We start from the raw sequence: 21,198 nt of genomic DNA, 5'->3' as shown, positions 1-21,198 counted from the left end.
TTCTAAGGGAATAAACAGAACAGGCAATCAGTTAGTGATCTATCCCCTGTCACCCATTCCCAGCTTCTGGGAAACAGAAGCTAGGGACACCCAGAGCACAGGGTTGCATCCTTGACCATCTTGGCTTAAGGTTATTGATGGACCTATGCTCCATGAACTTATCCCATTCTTTTTTTGAAGACACTTATGGCCTTCACAACATTCCTTGGCGACAAGTTCCAGAGGTTGACTGTGTGTTGTGTGAAGAAGTACTTCCTTTTGTTTGTTTTAAACCTGCTGCCTATTAATTTCATTGGGTGACCCCCTAGTTCTGTCGTCTTCATATTCTTCACACCAGTCACAATTTTATAGATCTCTATCACATCCCCTCTTAGTTGTCTCTTGGTAGATTGCTGCTCCGGTTCCCCTCTCCACACACACAAGTGCACTGATGCTTGAGTTAGCCACCCGCTGAGTATGTTTTGTTCTCTTTCTGTGCCTGCTGTCAGTTACTTCAACTGCTGCCAGTGCTGAAGCTATTTAAGGAGGCAAGACTGCTCCCCTGACTTTCTTCTTTTCAAGCTTGGAGCTTTGTTAAACTGGATCAGCTTCTAGCAGCAAGGGCATTTTGGTCCTAGTGATTCACCAGCTGCAGCAGAGCCCCAAGCGAGGAAAAACTACAGGAATTTCACCAAAAGAGAAGAGAAAAAAGGTAGAGAAAGGACAGAAGATAAAAGAAAATCACTGCTGGAAATCCCAGAGATAAAGACAATGATAAAGAAAGAGGAGCTGTAAGGTACACAATAGCCTCTGAATAGGGCCAGACACATCTTGAGAAAGCTGCCAAGCAGATCCATAGATGCAGGTTTCTGCTAACTGACAGGTCTAGCTACCTTTGTTGTGCAAGAAGCAACAAACGCATCATCTCAAAGGAAGAACATGTTTTCCCCTGTGATCTGACTTGGAATTTGAACTCTAGTCCTCCAGTTGTTAAGTGCCAATAAACTACCCTGTGGAGCTGCCTAATCTTTTGTTGTTTGAATAGCAGCTGTTGTCTGAGCACTGAGCTGAATGCAATTCTGCTTTCAGATCTTGAATATGCAGATGGGTTGGTCTTGTTGGCTCAGTTTGGTGAATCGCTGCAGCTGATGGCCAGTCTGGTGGGGCAAGAAGCAGTATACCCTGGTCTGGTTGTGGATTCAGATAAAACTGAGTGCCTGGCTGTTACCATCAAGTGTCCTCCAGCTCCATATTATAGCCCACTCAATATTAACAAGCCAAGACATTGAACAGGAGGCTGGTGGTGGCGGCAGCAGCCGTGACTCCCTTATAATCTTTAGCCTGATGGAGACCTCAGTTCAATTCTCCCCTCTGCCCGTTGTGGAGAAGGGATTTGAGAAGGGTCTCCTATGCTAGAGGAGAGAGTTCTAGCTGCTGGGCTATGGGCTATTCTAGTGTGGGTTTCCAACAGTCTCTCTTGTTGAGCTATTCCGCAGTGTATAAAATACTTGAATAGTCATTAGCACATCATCAGAGTGCTTCTCTAGCCTGGTGGTTAGTGCACTCATAGGACAGGCATGTTTACCCAAGTTCATGTTGCTGATCCAATAATTATTTAATTATTTAGACACAGTGGAACACCCTTTAGCAGGAGAGCCTGAGAGACACCTATACTAAAATATTTCATAACCCTGCGAATGGGGCACTGTCCTGCAATATAGGAGTCCTCTTGCTGCTGCTTTGTGACTCTAGCCCAGGGACTGGCAACCTTTGGCACGTGGCCCGCCAGGGTAAGCCCCCTGGTGGGCCGGGCCGCTTTGTTTACCTGCCACATCCGCAGGTTCAGCCCATCGCAGCTCCCACTGGCCGCGGTTCGCCGCTCCAGGCCAATGTGGGCTGCGGAAAGCAGCGGCCAGCACATCTCTCAGTCCGCGCCGCTTTCGGCAGCCCCCATTGGCCTGGAGTGGTGAACCGTGGCCAGTGGGAGCTGCGATTAGCCAAACCTGTGGACGCAGCAGGTAAACAAACCGGCCCGGCCCGCCAGGGAGCTTACCCTGGCAGGCCACGTGCCAAAGGTTGCCAATCCCTGCTCTAGCCCTACATTTCCTTTGCTTCTATTTATAAAAAGTTCCAGGGGAGGGGAGAACGTTTCAGGTGACTAAAAACAAAATTTTGGTCAACTTTTTCAGGTCACCTAAATGTTTTGAAATTTTTGGTTCAACTCAAATCTGTTTCCCCTTGGCTTTTGGAACTGCCAGCGAATTGAAAGATCAGTTATTCGTTAATTTCTAGATAACCTTCCACTAAGAGAATAGAGGCAGTATGTTAAGATCAGAGCAACAGGGTAACAAGGTTTCACAACACCATACATTGATATATTGATACAAAATAACTACTGTTCTTTCCAGTTCATCTAACTTCCTTCCAGACTTTACAGCTTCTCCCTGCACCACCATCACTTGTATTCCATTTCTGTATTTTATGCTTTGTAGGTTCAGATGCTCAGCAAACAGCATCTCTTGGGTGAATGGAAATACAGTATTATATTGTGTTTTCAGAAAAATGGATGGAAAACATAAATGACTTCATAGACTCCACAGCAGTAGGACTGCAATGTGTATATAAAATGTAAATCATAAGCAGAGAAACTTCATCACCCTGTGCAACTGGCATTTAATGACTGTTTAGTCCTCTGGTCAAATGCTAGCCAAAGCCTTGTTTTTGTTACCCTCCACACTGCTCACTCTTCCCCCATCTCACTTCTAACAAAGAACGTTTGCCCCTTCTTGTCCTAAAATTACAAGGTGTTTTTTCAGAATAGAAGTGCAGATTTCCAACAAAGGAGTAAACAAGTGTACAAAGTGAAATTGAAATCTCAGTAGCGTGGCAAAGGAGAACGTTATTAATTTGCCTTCAAGACTGATTAAGTTACTTTATTTAAATACACAGTTTATTCCAAACTACATTAAGGTTTATGGACCTGTCAGTATTATAGAGAGTTAGAGTTGGCAGGAACAATACATGAGAGAGGTGCCATTAGAAAGGTGCACAGAATTGTGTAGAGAGAAGGAAATCCGCAAATACACAATGATGAAAGCCGCCAATCTCCTCTACAAGGCAGATGCTTTGGGTAAAGCATTTTGCATACTTAGGTAGAAGTTAGATACCATCTATCAAATAAGCAAACCTCAAAATACTCTCACAAAATAGCTTAATGAAAATATATTATGTAATTGGGATAGTACTCAAACATCAGTAGCATTCTAAAGTGGATTAGATGGATGGATATATAGACCTGAGATTCCACTTTGTGAGTAACTCTTTGCACGTATGTATCAGTTTACACCTTCAAAGCACTTATTTGGCCTCATCATGTCTCTGTGGGGAAATTGAGATTGAGGGCATCATCTTGAAAAAGCATAGGCCCCTTTTGCCTGCACAAAAAACGTGAATGCTGTAGCACACCTAGGTTATCTGATGGATTTACCAGGATTGCAGCTGCAGTTAACTTGTTAAATACCTTTGCTCATCATCACAATCACATAGTGTGCACATATTTGCATCCAGATCTCAAGCTTCTGTAATTAAAATTTTTATTTGAGAAATTAAGTGATTTGCCCAAGACCACCAGCAAGTTGGATCAGAGCCAGGGTTAGATAGTTTCTATCCTTCAGTCTATATTGCTCTTTCCATTTAACAATGCTCTGTTACCTACCACCAGTGGCAGTGTCTATAGGATATGAATCGGAAGACTACTATCTGATCATTAATAATTCAGTGGCAATTTTCCTGAATAAGGTATTAACACAGATTTCTTCCAGTTTGATTAATTGTATTATATCTGCCTAATATTGCCCCTTTGGTTTTAGTTTTACATGGTATTATTTCTTGTCCCAAACCTCCTTAGGCTGTTAAATAGCTGTTGTGCTTTACCCCAAAAATAGCTGCATTTCACTGTTGAATCATCCTTGCATAGCCTTTGCCAATATCACAAGTTGCTGAGAGGCTTAACTAATGGTTGTAAAATATACTATTGTTACGTCCCCTTCCCCATGTAACTGGTTTGGTCTGTAGCCCAGCAGAGATTTTGTCTGTGCTGCCCTGATTTTAGAAATAGTTTTTCAACTCTGTTCAGGTTCAGTAGGAAATTACAAATATTTTGGTTTTGTTCGCCATGATAATATATCTTTAAATGATAGGGCTGGAATAACAGCATTGTTACAGCCTTGTTACATAATATGTTTCTTGGCCACTCTCACTCCTGTCTGCCTGTGAATAGTAGGAGCCAGTCAGCTCATTACAACTTCAAAAGAGCACCTGAAAAGCTACCTCTCTAGATAAATCAAAGGAGGAGTAGACTTGGGAAGAACCTTTTGGATCTTGGAGCATGGCCTACACTTTCTTAAACACAGCACTAAGTGAAACTGACTAACTTCTGTACATTACAAAACTGTATTGTATCCTGTTGCTGGTTCCCATGTGCAGAGCCTAGCAGTAGCCTACCAGTTTTATCTGTGAAGAAATCTCTCTTCCAGCTGCCCTTACAGAGCATATATAAAGCAGAGAGGGAGGAGTTTAAGATTCTTAACTCTCTTAAATTGGGCATAACCTTAGAAGATATGGTATCTTCACAATAACATGAAATGCCATTTTTGATGATTATGATGTTTTAGGTGCCATGGAATTCAAAATATCATTGCACCCAGAGCAAGACAATACTCTGTTAAATGACTGTTGATAATTATTGATCATATTGATTATTGCATTAGAAAACTAATTTTTAACATATTTCCCCCCTCCCCATACTTGTAATTTTTCACACATAAACCAGTGGGTATTTTCTTGATTTAGGTTTATAACCTGATTTGTTAGCTGGTCTTTGAATCCATATGCTTTTCTGGTGAAGCAGTGATCCTTTCTTTTTTTAACTTTCCCCTTGTAGCTGACCTGAACAATGTCAGATTCTCGGCTTACAGAACTGCCATGAAACTTCGAAGACTGCAGAAAGCGCTCTGCTGTAAGTATATGCCTGTGCTTTATAGACTTTCTTCTCGTCTCTTCTGCCAAAAGGGCAAACCTGTTTGGCAACTTTTAGAAAAAAGAAAATATTTCATGAACAAAAGTCTGTCAACTACATGAACACTTTGAACCAGAATCATTGCCTCTATTTTTCAGTTTTGTACCACTCAAACCTGCCTCAGACAAAGTTAAGACAAAAGTATAAATCTGATCCTAAGTTAACAATTTCTAAATGTTACCTAAATAAACAGGCTAAGATAGGAATTTTTGCCACCCTCATTACTGAAGTGCCTGAGAATGTCTCACCAGTGCTTTATAGGTCTGTTAATGTCTAGAGCATTCTATAGTGGTATTAATCTTAAACATGAGTATGAACCCAAGGTCCTGGGTGGGCTTGTACAACCCACACTGAAACCTGTACCACCACCACCACATCTTCATCGCTAGTTTTAGCCACACTAGCTAAATTAAAGCTAATGTGTGTATGCCTACACAGGCTGCAATCACACCTCTGAATACGGTATACACCTACCCTGTGTCATACTTGGCTGTGTATTCACATTGGCTAGTTACCTACTTTATTATGGATCATAGTTTCCTTATTAGACCAATCAAACACAAATTAAACAGTTTTAAATGCCATGTGAAACTGTTGTGTAATATTTTAATTTTATTCATTCACTTTTAGTTGTAGACAGAGTTTAATTTCTGGTATAGTTGCAGACATGTTTCTACTGTCTCTTCTGTTTCAGCCTGGGATCTGTGTTCACATGCTCTTTGGAACTGTGTCAAACCTCAGTATCTTTAAGCATATTCACTATGGGGCTGAGGGAGGGGTGAGTTAAAATGAGAGGTTTCACTAATGCACAGAGTTAATCCTTGAAAGTCGTGCATTAATGAACACTTTCGACAGTAACTGAAAATTCTGGCAGCATAATGAAAGATGGGAGAAGAATTGCCAAATCCCTACAAGCCCACGCAATGTTTCTAAACTCGTATAATTTGGAATGTTTTGCCAATATTAAAATAGTAATAAAGAATTAGTAATGAAATTCTTAGAGATTAGAAATATAAATATCCATTCTTAATATGATTCCTCTCCCCCAGTTTCATCCCCTGAAAATGTGCAGGATAGCAATATACTATTCCCATCTTTTTCTTTCTTTTTTAAAAATATACTATTTGTAGTTGCCAGACTATTTCTGAATATGTAAACGCCAAATACAAATATGTTCCAATAAGTTGCATCTAGCCAGGAATCTGCTGTGCTTCTTACTTGGAACTATACAAACTTATTTAATCTTTGTATAGTATAGACTTGTTAAGGTTTATGTTTTGCATCAGTCCTAAATTTTATAGAGAGTTTCAAGAGTGGGATAAGAACTAAACATTGATGGGCTTTTCCATTACAAATGGGAGTCTATTCTGACCCTGTTCCATTCTATTGATTCTATAGACCTTTCTAAAGTGTTGATTTCCCATGGGAAATCCACTTCAAGAAACTGTTTATGAATTACATGGTTCTCACCGGACAGCTTGAATATATAAGCGTAACTGAGACACTTTTGTGCCTGAACATATGGAACCTAAAACACTTTGGGCCAGATTTGGATTTTGTTTACCTAATTCCACACCTGTGTAACTCTGTTAAGTGTGATCAGAAATAGGTTCTTAGATTTCAGAAATGTTAACTACCTGGGTGAGAACCTGGCTCCACTGATGTCAATAGCATAACTCCTACTGATTTCAATTGGACCGGGATTTCACTCCCAGTGTTCATAAAAGCTTTTTCTTCTGTTTATCTTCTGTCCATTCAAAATAATAGAGAAAACTAGATGCTGGATTAATCTCATATTGTGCTGCTGCTTCCACATTTTTTAGAAATTCTCAATTTGTTAGACTAGCTATTGCAGGACAACTGTTTCTTTTATAAACTTTTAAGAACTGCCCTGCCATACGATTATATTTATACTGGCACACAATTCCTTCTTTCTCATACTGTCTTATGGTATGTTTATGGTACAGTTTGTCTTTATATAAGTGTTTACTTGAGGGCAAATGAAGATTTTCTGAGATCCAGATGTTTTAACAAACATGCAGTGGCACCTATACTAAATACCTAAGCACATTCTTCACACTTGTATCCATAGAGAGTTGTTTGAGGAGTCTGGATAACTATTTGTGCTCACTATTTGAGAAGCAATATTCCTGCAAAGAACAAAGACACCATCATTAAATAGTCTTATCTTACAATTTCACCAGCATTTGTGAACCCAATTTAATTATGCAGCAAAGTTATTATTGAGTTTTTTTACTGTTTCTTTCAATTTGGCACTAATAGAAATTGAACATTATTTTGGATCTCAAGGCATCAAGACATAAGCAAGAGAGCTCAAATTTCCAGTTGAAGTAATTGCTTTTATCTCCTTCCTTTTTACTTGATCTTTGAAACTTGGTGGGGAAGGAGAGAAGTCTTGGATTGTTTTCGTTTTCTGCAAATCCACCAAATCTGTAAAATACAAGACATTTTGTCTTTTGAGGTTTGTTTTTATTTCCCAGTCAGATTATATTTACCTCATAGAAGGCCTTGAGAGCTGGAGATATGTCCTGTTTCTAAATGTCAAAAATGAAAATGCTTTAAAATAATCAACTATACTTAGACTGTTTATGTTTTGTGCCTTTACAGGATTTTGGGAAACTAAGTGTAAGAATGAGTTTAGTATAGTTTATATGTGTATGTATGTAAAGGTATATTAAGGCTAAAAAGAGAAATATAGAAAAAATGATGATGATCCTGCACAAATAAATTCATGTGCTGATAAATGTTTGCACATGGTATTACCCTGAAATATTATCAGATGTGGCTCCAGCCTCCCAGCACTATAGCATATTATGTACACACTAGATATAATCATTTCACCATTGCTTTTAAATGTACATTCCCCTTTTGATAATCACATCAAAGCATGTTCATTTTCTTGTGTACAGAATTGCTTTAAAAATGTATCCTCTTTAAGTGCAATCCGCATCTGAACATTATGATGTCAATAAAATTCACTTTGTTCTACAAGCCTCTCCTGGAGATTCAACAAGAGAAAAATATGCAGTAGTTTCTCTACCAATTATCTTCTTTTGCTCTATGTATACTAACTAAATTAAAAGTTTACTTATATATCAACAGAGAACATCAGGTTTACTCATGGGATGACCTTGCATTCTGTGAGATCCCTGTATGATTTTAATTACCGGCCATATTTAGTTTCCCTCAGTTTCAGTATGTGATTACTACTGAGTATCTCTTTTTCTTTTCTGAGTATTTTTTATCTTTTTTTTTATCTGATGAAGTGAGTTCTAGCCCGTGAAAGCTTATGCCCAGATAAATTTGTTAGTCTCTAAGGTGCCACAAGGACACCTCATTGTTTTTTCTTACTGAGATAGTTGTCAGCTTTCTCCCTAAAACTTGCCTCTCGTGCATTGTCCTTAGATTTTCCCATGCTTCAGATCAGATTACGAGTACCATTTTACAGAATAGGTCCCCCCTTGCCCATGTCTTTGATGGGGAATGTGAGTTGGCCTTAAGCACAAACACCCACTTCTATCTCTCTCTTTAAAAGCCAAAGTACTGTTTACCATGGCTGGGATACAAATATCTAGAGGCTGATCAGTGCACAAACTGCCAGTTTATCTAAAATAATTGGCCGAGCCTTACACTCAACTTGATGGAATTTCTCTATTTGTCTGTTAAGATGTAACATGATGGCTTTTGAACACTGCATCCAATTAATTTCAAAGCTTCAGGGAATGTTCTAGGCATCAGTGGGCAGAACCCTATTGATTTTTTGTGAAAACTGGAAAACCAGAGTGTGTGCAATGAGCTCGGCCTACAGAAACTACACAGTGTGCAACCCGTTGGGATTTAATTGATTAAGTTAAGACCAGTGCAAACCCCCAGGTAGGGACACACAAATTGATTTACAACTCTTTTGTATCTGTTCAGTTGACTGCATTAAACCACGTTATGGGGGTTATGTCTCAGGATATGACCATGCATGTGGGTCCATATTTTGGGAGGAGTCTGAGTCTTATATCTTGGAGGGAAAATGGACCTCCAGTACTTTTCCCACTAAGCTTCTGATGCCTTTGTGGGGCGAAGTCCAGGAGGAGTAGAAGTTGTCCTACAGCAGAGTCTGGTATCACACCACCCCATGTGTTATTAGATACCCATATATGATAGACTTCAAGACAAGACCGAAGGCTTGATAAATAAAGAGCACATTTAAAGCATTTTAAGATTCTGCCACGTATTAGTGTTAAAAGCGTTCCCAAAATAGAATGACCCATGTTTATCTGTAATCACATGTATAATTGAGCTGCCACCCAAATGCTTGAGGGGTCCACTTAATTACCATTGATTCATTGTCACAGAGGAACTGAGCATGCAGCCTAAAGCTAAAGTTAAAGGTGTTGTGAATGCAGTGCTGCATTTCGAATTTGACTAATAAATTGTTACTAGAGAGAAGCATCTTTCTATGATCCTTAGAGATGGGGCTGATAAATAGGCTGTTGTTGAACAAGACACACATCTTAGGATAGTTACCTTTTTACATGTCAGTAAATGAGATACAGTCTCCACAATAAAAATGCTTTATATTTTTAAAAAAATTAAATGTATTCACTCCGTAAGCTAAATCTTTTAGTATGGCAGTAGGGTCATGTATATATCATTACGTACTTTTTCTTTGCTTTAGGATTTGGGTACATGAGGCACATAAGCTAAGATTTTCAGATGTCCTTAAGGGGTTTAGGAGCACAAGTTCCTTTGATTTTTTTTCAATGAGATTTGTATTCTGAAATTCCATAAGTACTATTGAAAATCCCATCCATATTGTATAACCCTTTGCAAATTATTCAGTGGCTGAGTCTGGAAGGGTAAAGTAGTGTCCTGTAGGACACAAAGAGCCAGATTCATTCTTGACGGAATTTAAAGTTGCATCAGAAGTGAATTTGGCCAATGTGACATTAAGCTATTGCTTCACTGTTAAAATCTGTTAAATTGTGAAGTATTGTTGCTTGTCAAAGCTCATTAAAAATCTTTATTTCAAAGAGAAGAAGCATGGTCTTGTGGTTAGGGCACTCACCTAGAACTTGGGAGATCTTGGTTCAGTTCCCAGTTCTGTCACCTAATTCCTATATGATCTTCACTTAGGGCTGGATTCTTCCAAACTTAATCACATTGAGTTATACCATACTCCATGATTATCCTATTGAAATCAACTCAATGTGAGTAAGAGTGACAGAATTTGGCCTTCAGTCTGTCTGGTTTGCTTTCTTATCTGTGAAGTCAGTAAAACAATACTTCCACATTTCATGGAGGTGGTGTGGGGATAAAATATTTGTGAGGTGCTCAGCTATTATGGCAGTGAGTGCAAATATAGATAGCCCTCATTATCTTGCTTTCTTGTATGATCCCCATTTCATTTTAAAAATCATCTCTCATAACACTGAAAATTGTTATCCTTTCAAGCTTAGAGGCAAAATACTTCCCTCAATCAGTTGATACTGAACTGTTTTTGATCTTAGTGGGAGGTGCATTTAGAGATTAAGGGTAATAAGTAGAACAGTGTAAAGAACAGAAGTTCCATTTATTGAAGGATTTTGAATTTTCACTTCATTCTGTATGAGAACAAAACAGAAAATTTTCAAAACTCTCCAAAAAGAAAAAATTCTGTGAAAAAAAATTGTATGATTGAAACGCTTCGTTTTGACAAAATTGTTTCATTTTGGTTTTGACATATTTTATATGACATTGTTACAGAGAATACAAAAAAAAATTGACACAAGAAGTCAGTTTGATAGAACTACATATTCCAATGGAATATGGCACCTCTGAAATTTCTCCCATCATCTTTAGTAAGTGGTATTTTATTTGCTAAAAGTAATGATGTGATGGAAATAGATGGAAAACCTCAGTAAAGTTGGCATGTCCTAAAATGACATTATGTTCAATATGTTTTTAATCAAATACTGTCAACAGGAATATAAAAATTAAATTAAATGATTTCATGTTTTATATGCTCTGAATAAGACATTTTATTTATATGGCATCCAATAGTGTGGTAGGTCTTTTACAGACCATAAGAAATTATTCTGACTTTTACAATTTACAGTCTAAGGCCTTGTCCTGCAAAGCCTTAATGCAGTGGTTCTCAACTCACGGACCAATCAGCACACCGCTGTGGACCATGGGACACCCGCAGGGCCATACACAGTGATGAGCTGCCAAAATCTTAACAACGGGTTCCCTCTTCACCCCACAAGCGGGTCGTTGTCCACCCTCACCCCCCGGGACTCCTGCCGCATCCAACCCCCCAGCGTTCCTTGATGCCCACCCCCCCAGGACCTCTGCCCCATCCACCGCCCTCCCCTGTCCCCTGACTGCCCCCAGAACCGGGCAGGAGGGTCTTGTAGACCATCATAGTGGGTGCCCACCCTACCCCTAAGAGCCAGAGGTACCTGCCAGGGGGCGAGGTGGGGCGTCCCGGAGGTTCTTACCTGGGGCAGCTCCCAGGAAGCATCCAGCAGGTCCCTCTGGCTCCTAGGGGTGGGGGAGTGTAGCTGGGGGGGAGCGACCGCTCCCCCACTGATCACATCAAAAGTGGTGCCTTAGGCGCCGACTCCCTGGGTGCTCTGGGGCTGGAGCACCCACGGGGAAAATTGGTGGGTGCAGAGCGCTCACCAGCAGCTCCCCACCCCGCGCCCGGCCCCAGCTCACCTCGCCTCCGCTCTGCCTCCTCCCCTGAAAGCACCGCCCTGCTCTGCTTCTCCGCGCCCCCCCCCCCCCCCCCCCGGCTTCCCACGAATCAGTTGTTCGGCGGGAAGCTGGTGCAGGCTGAGAAGCAGGCAGTGGCTTCCTGCTCAGGCCCAGGGAGGCAGAGGTGATCTGAGGAGGGAGCGATTCCCCTGCACGCCACCCCCTCCCCCCGGTTACCTGCTGCAGCGCAGACGGCCCTCCTCGCGCCCCCCACCCCCCCCACCCCACCTCACCTGCGCATCCCTGGGCCTGAGCAGGAAGCTGGCGGCCTGCTTCTCGGCCTCCCCCAGCTTCCTGCGCGAACAGCTGACTTCTAAATTTAACAACCAGTTCTAGCGAACCGGTGTGAACCGGCTCCAGCTCACCACTGGCCATACAGATAGTGTGTGTATGTGTATATATATGTATATACATATATAGTGTGGATGGGGCCACATAGAGAGGTGCATATGCAGCCCACAATGGTAAATACTTTGAGAACCATTGACCTAATGCATGTTTGGGAGCCTGCAGGATTGGGGCATAAAAGGTTATTTTCAGACAAAGGGTTGGGGAAGGGATGAAAGCTTAAGAAAATTTTAATCAAAATATATTATTGTTGGGAAGGGGGGTTAATGCTTGAAATGACTGAGTGTTTTTTTGTTGTTATTATTTTACTTTAAACAGTGGATCTACTGAGTCTGTCTGCTGCATGTGATGCCTTGGACCAGCACAACCTCAAACAGAATGACCAGTCGATGGATATCCTTCAGATCATTAACTGCTTGACCACCGTTTATGATCGATTGGAACAAGAGCACAATAACCTGGTCAACGTCCCTCTCTGTGTGGACATGTGCCTCAACTGGCTGTTGAATGTCTATGACACGTATGTGCAAGTAGTCTGAGTGTACTGTACTAAAAGGCTTTAATGACATTTGGGGGTAATGAGCTGTCTTCCTGGTTACAAAATGAGTGGCTTGCAGCTGGAAAGCTGGTGGTCATAGTGCAAGTTTAATAAAACTAATGGCTTACTGGTTGCACTTAGCTGAATCAATACAGCCCTGAGTTAGGCTTGCAATCCTAAATTGTTTTATTAAGCTAAGAAGTGATATAGCTGGAGAACAGAACATTCTACTTTAAAATGGTCCGTGTATCTAGGGGTCATTTTTCAGAACTCCATCCCATCATTAAGTTACGACTCTGCAAGGCACTTTTGAATTTCCTTGTTAATACACCTTTATCTTTACTAATTAAGAGTATTATCAAAAAGCAACAGCATAATCTTCATTGTATGTGTGCTCATGCTTGTGCAACTTCCAACAGTTAAGCCTATTCAGAGTGGCCCATTTTCTAGAGCTGTTAGTATGTAATCCTTGTTAGAGGCTGGAAAGGGGGCCACCTGTGGTGCAATATACTTGTGACTTTTAATAGTCAACAGATCTGAGTGAATTTTCTTAGGTTAGTAATGTGGCTTCTAAAATTCAGGTTTAGCAAACAAAGGCCCCTTCAAATTAGAATTTAGATCTGCTGAGTCCACACTCCTGAATTTATAGAAGATGGGGTAGATTTACTTGGATAGTCTTACAGAAAATCTGTTCAATTTGCTGTTTTAATCAGCTGCCTCCTAGAGCTTGGACAACTCCTAAATTAACAGTAATTAAATAAAGCAGCCTAGTTTTGGATTATTGTTGGATTTACAGTAACAAACAGCTCTGCAAATTTGGCAGTCCAAGCCCTGACTTGCTTACTTAAGACTAGAAGTATCTATTAGGTATCCTTAAAGTCAGACACACACTCGCATGTCATGTGGCAAAATAAACCTGTGTAGATGAGAGAGTGTGCTTTTAATTTCATCAACGTTTTGGATTAAATTTAAAATAAAGAGCCATAGCCTGGGAATACTTCCATGCCCCAAGAATGTTTCTTTCATCAAGTTTTAATCCGTGTAATTACACCCTATTGATTTCTGGATCAGAAACTGCAGATGTCTCCAAACCTCTTCCCACGGGGTGATTCTATAAATGGAGGGCTTCCTATTCTGACTTAATCCACAACTGCCATCGAGTTAATGTGGATGGTCATTCTGCCATGTTATATTATGTATTGTGATTGCACTAGATTTTTTGCTTTGTTCACAGGCAATAGAGAACAGGCCTATATTTAATATTTAGGTTAATTTTTTTTAAATCTACTTGAGTTTTCAGAAAACAAATATCTGATCCAGTTTGTATTTAGAGCTAAACATGAATAAAATCTGAATACAAATTACAATTCTTCCCAATCAAAAAATGTTTGATGTGTAGGCTGGGGCAATAAAATCGTAGAAGATTAGGGTTAGAAGAGACCTCAGAAAGTCATCTAGTCCAACCCCCTGCTCAAAGCAGGACCAACCCCAACTAAATCATTGTAGCCAGGGCTTTGTAAAGGCTGGCCTTAAAAACCTCAAAGGATGGAGATTCCGCCATTTCCCTAGGTAACCCATTCCAGTGCTTCACCACCCTCCTAGTGAAATTGTGTTTCCTAATATCCAACCTAGACCTCCCCCACTGCAACTTGAGACCTTTACTCCTTATTCTGTCATCTGTCACCACAGAGAACAGCCTAGCTCCATCCTCTTTGGAACCCCCCTTCAGGTAGCTGAAGGCTGGTATCAAATCCCCCCTCACTCTTGTTTTCTGCAGACTAAATAAGCCCAGTTCCCTGGAAATGACCCACCTTGATTATCATACACATTGTAAGGAGAGTGATCACTTTAGATAAGCTATTACCAACAGGAGAGTGGGGGTGGGGAGAAAACCTGGATTTGTGCTGGAAATGGCGCACCTTGATTATCACACACATTGTAAGGAGAGTGATCACTTTAGATAAGCTATTACCAGTAGGAGAGTGGGTTGGTGGGAGAGAAGACCTTTTATAGTGATAAACACCCATTTTTTCATGGTCTGTGTGTATAAAAACATCTTCTGTATTTTCCACAGTATGCATGCGATGAAGTGAGCTGTAGCTTACGAAAGCTTATGCTCAAATAAATTGGTTAGTCTCTAAGGTGCCACAAGTACTCCTTTTCTTTTTGCAAATACAGACCAACACGGCTGCTACTCTGAAACCCAGTTCCCTCAGCCTCTTCTCGTAAATCATGTGCCCCAGCTCCCAATCATTTTTGTTGCCCTCCGCTGGACTGTCTCCAATTTGTCCACATCCTTTCTGTAGTGGGGGGCACCAAACTGGACTCAATACTCCAGATGTGGCCTCACCAGAGCGGAATAGAGGGGAATAATCACTTCCCTCAATCTGCTGCCAGTGCTCCTACTAATGCATCCCAATATCCCGTTAGCATTCTTGTCAACAAGGCCACACTGTTGACTCGTATCCAGCTTCTCATCCACTGTAATCTACAGGACCTTTTCTGCAGAAGTGCTACTTAGCCGTGTCCCCAGCCTGTAGCAGTGCATGGGATTCTTCCGTCCTAAGTGCAGGACTTTGCACTTGTTCTTGTTGAACCTCATCAGATTTCTTTTGGCCCAATTCTTCAATTTGTCTAGGTCACTCTGGACCGTATCCCTAGTCTCCAGTGTATCTACCTCTTCCTGCAGCTTAGTGTCAAATCCTGCTTGCTTCTCCTCAAGACTCTTTCTTGCTAAATTCGATCTCATTATGTTTGTTTATTTCATTGAAACCTACGACATTGTAAAAAGAACAGGAGTACTTGTGGCACCTTAGAGACTAACAAATTTATTAGAGCATAAGCTGTCAAGGGCTACGGCCCACTTCATCGGATGCATAGAATAGAACATACAGTAAGATATAGATATACAGATAAGTTGGAAGTTACCATACAAACTGTGGGAGGCTAATTAGTTAAGATGAACTATTATCAGCAGGAGAAAAAAACTTTTGTCGTGATAATCAAGATGGCCCATTTAGACAGTTGACAAGAAGGTGTGAGAATACTTAATTTAAGGAAATACATTGTAAGTTATAGTTTGTGCTGTTGAAGGAAGGGATGCTGGGGAAATAGATCATACAGGACTGGATGGAACATTGTAGGGACCCAAGGATGAGGGAAGTGCATGGCCTTTTACTGAAGTTTTGTGTTTGTGATACCCTGGATGAGCACAGAAAGAAGAGCCAAGGGTCAAATGTATTTAGCGTTACTGATTGGGTAAATAAACAAATCCCGCAATGATTTTCTTGAATTCATTCTCCTGTTAGAGACTCTGTGGCATTTAAAAAAAAAAAAAAAGCCCTAATAATTTGCATTTATTATGCTTCCCAACTGTTATTTGTAAAGGTACTGATAACCAGAACACACTAGCAATGACTGGTCCAATTTGGGGTGCAGCCTTGCAGCTATTCAATATGTTTCAAATTTGTTTTAATTGATCAGATATTCATACTCATTTGCTGTTACATGCTAAATTATCTGTTTGACTTGGGAGGCAGGGAGGAGGGCGTAGCCAACTGAACCAACTCATGCTTCATGTAAGTTCCTATTTAATATAGCGCACAGGAAAAGCATCATGTTACATGCCTCTCCTGTATAATTTGCATGAGGCTGGTATTTATCTGCATGGGTTTCTGAGGGCACAAAGGATAATGAATTTGGAAAGGATTTGAGGAAGGGGAGGAAGTGCAAAGAAGAAAAGAATAAGAACACAATGTTCAAGTGACATAAGTGAATAACAGATGCTGATTTACAAATAGGAAAAGAATATTTTTAAAAATAAAAATGGGATGTGCTGAGGGAACCAAATTCTGCTCTGTTACACCAATGTAAATCTGTAGTGTCTCTTCATTTCAGTGGAGTTTTTTTTACTAAGGTATTACGCTTGTATGATAACAGAATTTGGACCAATGCATGTAAATGGCTGTTCTGCTGATCTTGACAGTATTACAGAGGAAATGTATTTATTGGCTGAACTGCTCGCATACTGTGCAGCACAGCATGGGGTGCCTTTTATAATTGCATGCATTAATATTGTTCTTATTTTCAGTGACAATGGTGAAAGTGGCACTTACAGACTGAAAATTATTGATAGACTTCTGCCTAAAGGAGTTGTTAGACATATGCTTATTGTATTGTACATATTTTGATCATTTGTTTGGGGGAGAGAGGTTGTTTTGTTTAAATATATCAAAATTGGGATATTAACTGGAATATTATTTCGTGTGGGCGTCAGCCATTGAAAGTAAATTGAAATAAAACTGAGTTCTGAAGTAGGATTTCAAGCAGTGAAGTTGCGTGGCACACAGTCATGGAGGATGTTGTAGATATAGAGAGGCTGCAGAGCACATGTGGATATGGGACAGGAGGATGATTACAGACCACATAGGGCCAGGGGTGGGGCCCATACAGGCTCTTTAAAGTGAGTGGAAAGTGTTTGAATGTTACATCTTTGGTGTCACTGATGAATTGAGGCTAATGCTGACACTAATCAGAGACATGTTTCAACCTCCCAGTGTTCCCAGTAGGAATGAAGTCAGGCTGTCCATAGGGAAGAGGGTGGCTCCTTATGCTGTGTGGGACCCGCATCTTCCCTAAAGACATCTTGACTTCACTTCCATTGTAAACAGTGGAAGGTAGTAGCCATATTAAAAGATGAAGTGTTTACTAAAAGCACTTTTAGCTTCACTCCCATTGATCACAAAAGGAAATGGCAGCCATTTTAAAAGAGGGCAACTCTTTGAATTTTCTGTATAAGAACATTTCTTTGTCAGCCCTTTCTGAAGCACTTTCAGTTATAAATAATAAAAGCGAAAAATAACCATTAATCGTTAAAAAAGTCTTCAAATGTGGTGACATTCAGTCTATATGGGAAATTTGAAGAGTGCATGATTTGGTTATTAAATCATTTGGACTAGAAAAATAGACTGGCGCAGGGTGTTAAATTTTTTACAGGGCCCATTTTAAAATTAATATTAACTCTCAAACTAATTAAAGGTTATGTACCGTGAATGTTCAGACTCGGTAAGTGTTGTAATTGTGGGGAGATACACTGTCATTGCATTCATGTCAGAGTGGTTGAATCCCTGATTTAAGTGCAAAACGTAGCATTAACTATGGACCTGCAACCAGTTACTTGTCTTGGAGCTGCTGATGAACACTGTTTAACCAGTGTATTCCACAAGTCATGTATAAGTTACGCAAGAATTAATTTTTGTGAAGTAGTACAGAATCATAGAAATGTAGTGCTAGAACGGACCTGAAGAAGTTATCTAGTCTAGCCCTCTGTGCTGAGGCAGGACCAAGTAAACATAGAGCATCCCTGACATGTATTTGTCCAACCTGTTCTTTAAAATATCCAGCAATTATCGGGGCTCTAAGATTGGTGGTTAAGATTGTGTTTAATTTTAAAAGTTGCATTATTCTCCTAAATAAGACCTCAAATATGTGGATTATATTATCAATCAGTGTTTGTTTTTCTTATCATAATCATCAACAGGGGTCGAACAGGAAGGATCCGTGTCTTATCTTTTAAAACCGGTGTAGTTTCCCTGTGTAAAGCACATTTGGAAGATAAGTACAGATGTAAGTCATGTGTCTTAATTTATATTTTATTTCTTTTTTAATTTATTTTATTTAAATTTTTTCCTATATATCATGGAAACACAAAAAATCAGGACAGAAAAGTCCTGTTAGGTCTTCTAATCCTTCAGTGAAGGATAGTTCTCTACAATGTATTTTAAGTGACTTGTCCAGTGTAGATTTCACCCCATTTCCCATGATAGATTAAAGTTTTTTCTACACTGGCCAGAAAAAAATCAATGACACCATATTAGGAAGAAGTAGGGTTTAATATGATTTGTCATAGAAAGGTACTAAAACTTTTTTCCCTGACCAGTATAGACAGGATCTAAATGACGAGATGACAAAGTACAAAAAGAAATGTTTCAGGAAAAATTATATTTAGAGCAACTTATGTTATAGCATGTTGAATAAAATACAGTATCTTACGTCTGGTGTCTACAGTGAAATCATACTTGAAAAAATTATGTGCAACCACAGTTGCTATCCCTGGCTGAACAATAAAGATGTGCATATTCATGAAGAAGCTTTTTTTCCTTCTTTCATTTTGCATGTGTGAGATAGAGGAAAAAGAGAGTGAGTGAGTAATTTAAAAATCAAAATTCTGCATGTTTTCAGTAGACCAAATCCTTATCTGGAAGAAATCAATTTGAAGCCAATACAAGTTTTACATGAATAATGAATGAGTATAAAGTGAGACCTGGACACTTTACTCATGTGAGTAACTTTATGCACATGGGTACCCCTGCTGAGTTCAATGGTAATACTCATATGTAGGCGTTTACAGGGTTGGAGCTTGAGCAAGAACTTTAGGATTTGACTCAAGATGTATTCTTAATCCAGCATCTTTTTGAAAATCAAGATTTTGAAAAATGTTACATTTTTTTAAACAGAGGAATATGGACCTATATTGAACCAACCTCCTCCTTCACTGTAGCGTTTAAAATATTTTGTAAAATTGGGTCAAATTAAAACATTTAAAAGAAAATGTCAAAACTTTGATCTTTAGATGTTTCCCAGAAAAATGATACACTGTTAGGATTGCAAAAGTTAGAGATGGGAAATATCTAGCAAGATTAATTTATTCTCCTGCGAGTGCTGAATACTGTCTTTCCAAAAAAGGCTGCATCTGATTGATTGTAATGTGCAATCTTCCTTTAGGCATTGTAAATGCTTTAATAAGAGGGAAATGAAAGGATGTGCAGTTGGGGGTGAGAAGAAAGGAATCTTCTCCCTGGGGCTGTGGACTTGCTCCACCATTGCTCCATTTCCACTACCTGACGCTGCAGTAGCTCCTACTGTCCTCTCCTCTCCACTTACCACAACAAGGAAAGCCATTAGGACAGAAACATCATAGCAGCTGATCTTTTGACTTTTCTCATTCCTTCTCGCTGATATGCTCTGGGAGTCCCTGTAGAGCTGAGTTCTGCACAGGGAGTTTGCCGCCGACTTGTGCTGCAGAACAGTATTGGTTGTGCCGCCAGGGAAAGTCTCCAGGGCCAGGGAGGTAAAGGCAGGATTTACCTTGAAATCATATATTGTGAGACCAGATATTGGAAGACTTATATGCTTATATACTTCTAATTAAAAGGAACCAAAAAGAAAAAAATCATTTGTCAAAACTGTGCTAGGAAACTAATCAATGCTATTGACATTCCTGTGTAATTGCACCCCCAGTGTAGAATAAAATATGAAGGAGGCCACAGCCATGAAAGCATATTATTACTACACTAGTGACATTTTTTACTCTTCGAAAAATAAGCAGAATTTATTCAGGTCATGAATTATCAGCTGGGGGAGTACCAAATAAATATTTCAGTTGATCCTAACTTGATTTTTCTTGTTATTACAAACTTTAAAACCTCCTCAAAGCATTTGTAGTATAACTAATTCCCATCTAATTAAATTGTGCTTATGGTAGGATGATGATTCAGTCCGGTAAGGATTCCTTTTTGATAGTATTGCTATAATAGAACAGGGCTTAAAATGACATTTCACTTCAAAAACTAAAACTTAATATGATATTAACATTCCCAATGGGTGGTGGGGCTCTGTAACAGTGTAATGTTTCTCTTTCATTTAAAAAATCATCTTGAGTTCAGTATATTATGAAATATCAAAGTTAGGGAACTTTCTTGTTTTTCAAAGCAACTCATGATGTTGAAACAAAATCAGGTCCTCTAGGCTGTATGTTTAAAGCTGTTCAGACTATACGTACATTAATGTTTAAAAGATTTTGTGGATCAGAGACCCTGTACACGTGTTACGGAGGTATAGCTTGTGTTGGTTCTGAATATTATATAAATGCTGTGAGATTGTTATTTTAGAATGGTCCTTCTTGACAGATACAAGTCCATGATCTTATCAGACATTAGCACTGGGCTACTTATTTAACTGGTTAATAAACAGAGACGATAGCCAAATGGAGGCCCATTGAAAAGGGGCCACTCCCATAATGACACCGCACTTTTGAGCCTCTGAAAATAATTGCGTTTCTGTAATACTTCTGTAGTCCCGGTTGACATGTTCTGTCCCTAAAACTCTTCATTTTCGTCCCTCTAGACCTGTTCAAGCAGGTAGCAAGTTCCACTGGATTCTGTGACCAGCGCCGATTGGGCCTTCTCCTGCATGACTCCATCCAGATCCCACGACAGCTTGGCGAAGTTGCATCGTTTGGTGGCAGTAACATTGAACCTAGTGTTAGGAGCTGCTTCCAGTTTGTAAGCATTTGTGTGGTTTTTGTTTTCTAATGTTTTTCCCTATTATTGTTTTTATTTTTATTTAATTCCACCCTTTTTACGTTTCTGTCACTGAGAAGAAAAGTAAAATCCCTTGAGAATGAGAAACAGAAATGTAGGAGAAAGGATTGAATTCTAGGGAT

At 39.7% G+C, this 21,198-nt stretch overlaps 1 protein-coding gene across 5 annotated transcripts in view; it reads left to right on the top strand.

Annotated features, from left to right (window-relative positions):
• The window catches only part of DMD (dystrophin), a 1,498,644-nt gene that overhangs the window by 1,421,997 nt on the left and 55,449 nt on the right, over positions 1-21,198 (top strand). For all 5 annotated transcript variants that reach the window (XM_077807212.1, XM_077807209.1, XM_077807208.1 and 2 more), the window contains 4 exons: positions 4,922-4,996; positions 12,476-12,677; positions 18,235-18,320; positions 20,880-21,037. In XM_077807212.1, coding sequence (XP_077663338.1) covers positions 4,922-4,996; positions 12,476-12,677; positions 18,235-18,320; positions 20,880-21,037 — 521 coding nt within the window. The remainder of the gene's footprint in view (positions 1-4,921; positions 4,997-12,475; positions 12,678-18,234; positions 18,321-20,879; positions 21,038-21,198) is intronic.

The sequence above is a fragment of the Eretmochelys imbricata genome, chromosome 1 (assembly GCF_965152235.1).
Source record: "Eretmochelys imbricata isolate rEreImb1 chromosome 1, rEreImb1.hap1, whole genome shotgun sequence".
Lineage (NCBI taxonomy): Eukaryota > Metazoa > Chordata > Testudines > Cheloniidae > Eretmochelys > Eretmochelys imbricata.
Note: the sequence above shows the minus strand (reverse complement) of the source record. Positions and strands in the feature narration are given on the sequence as shown.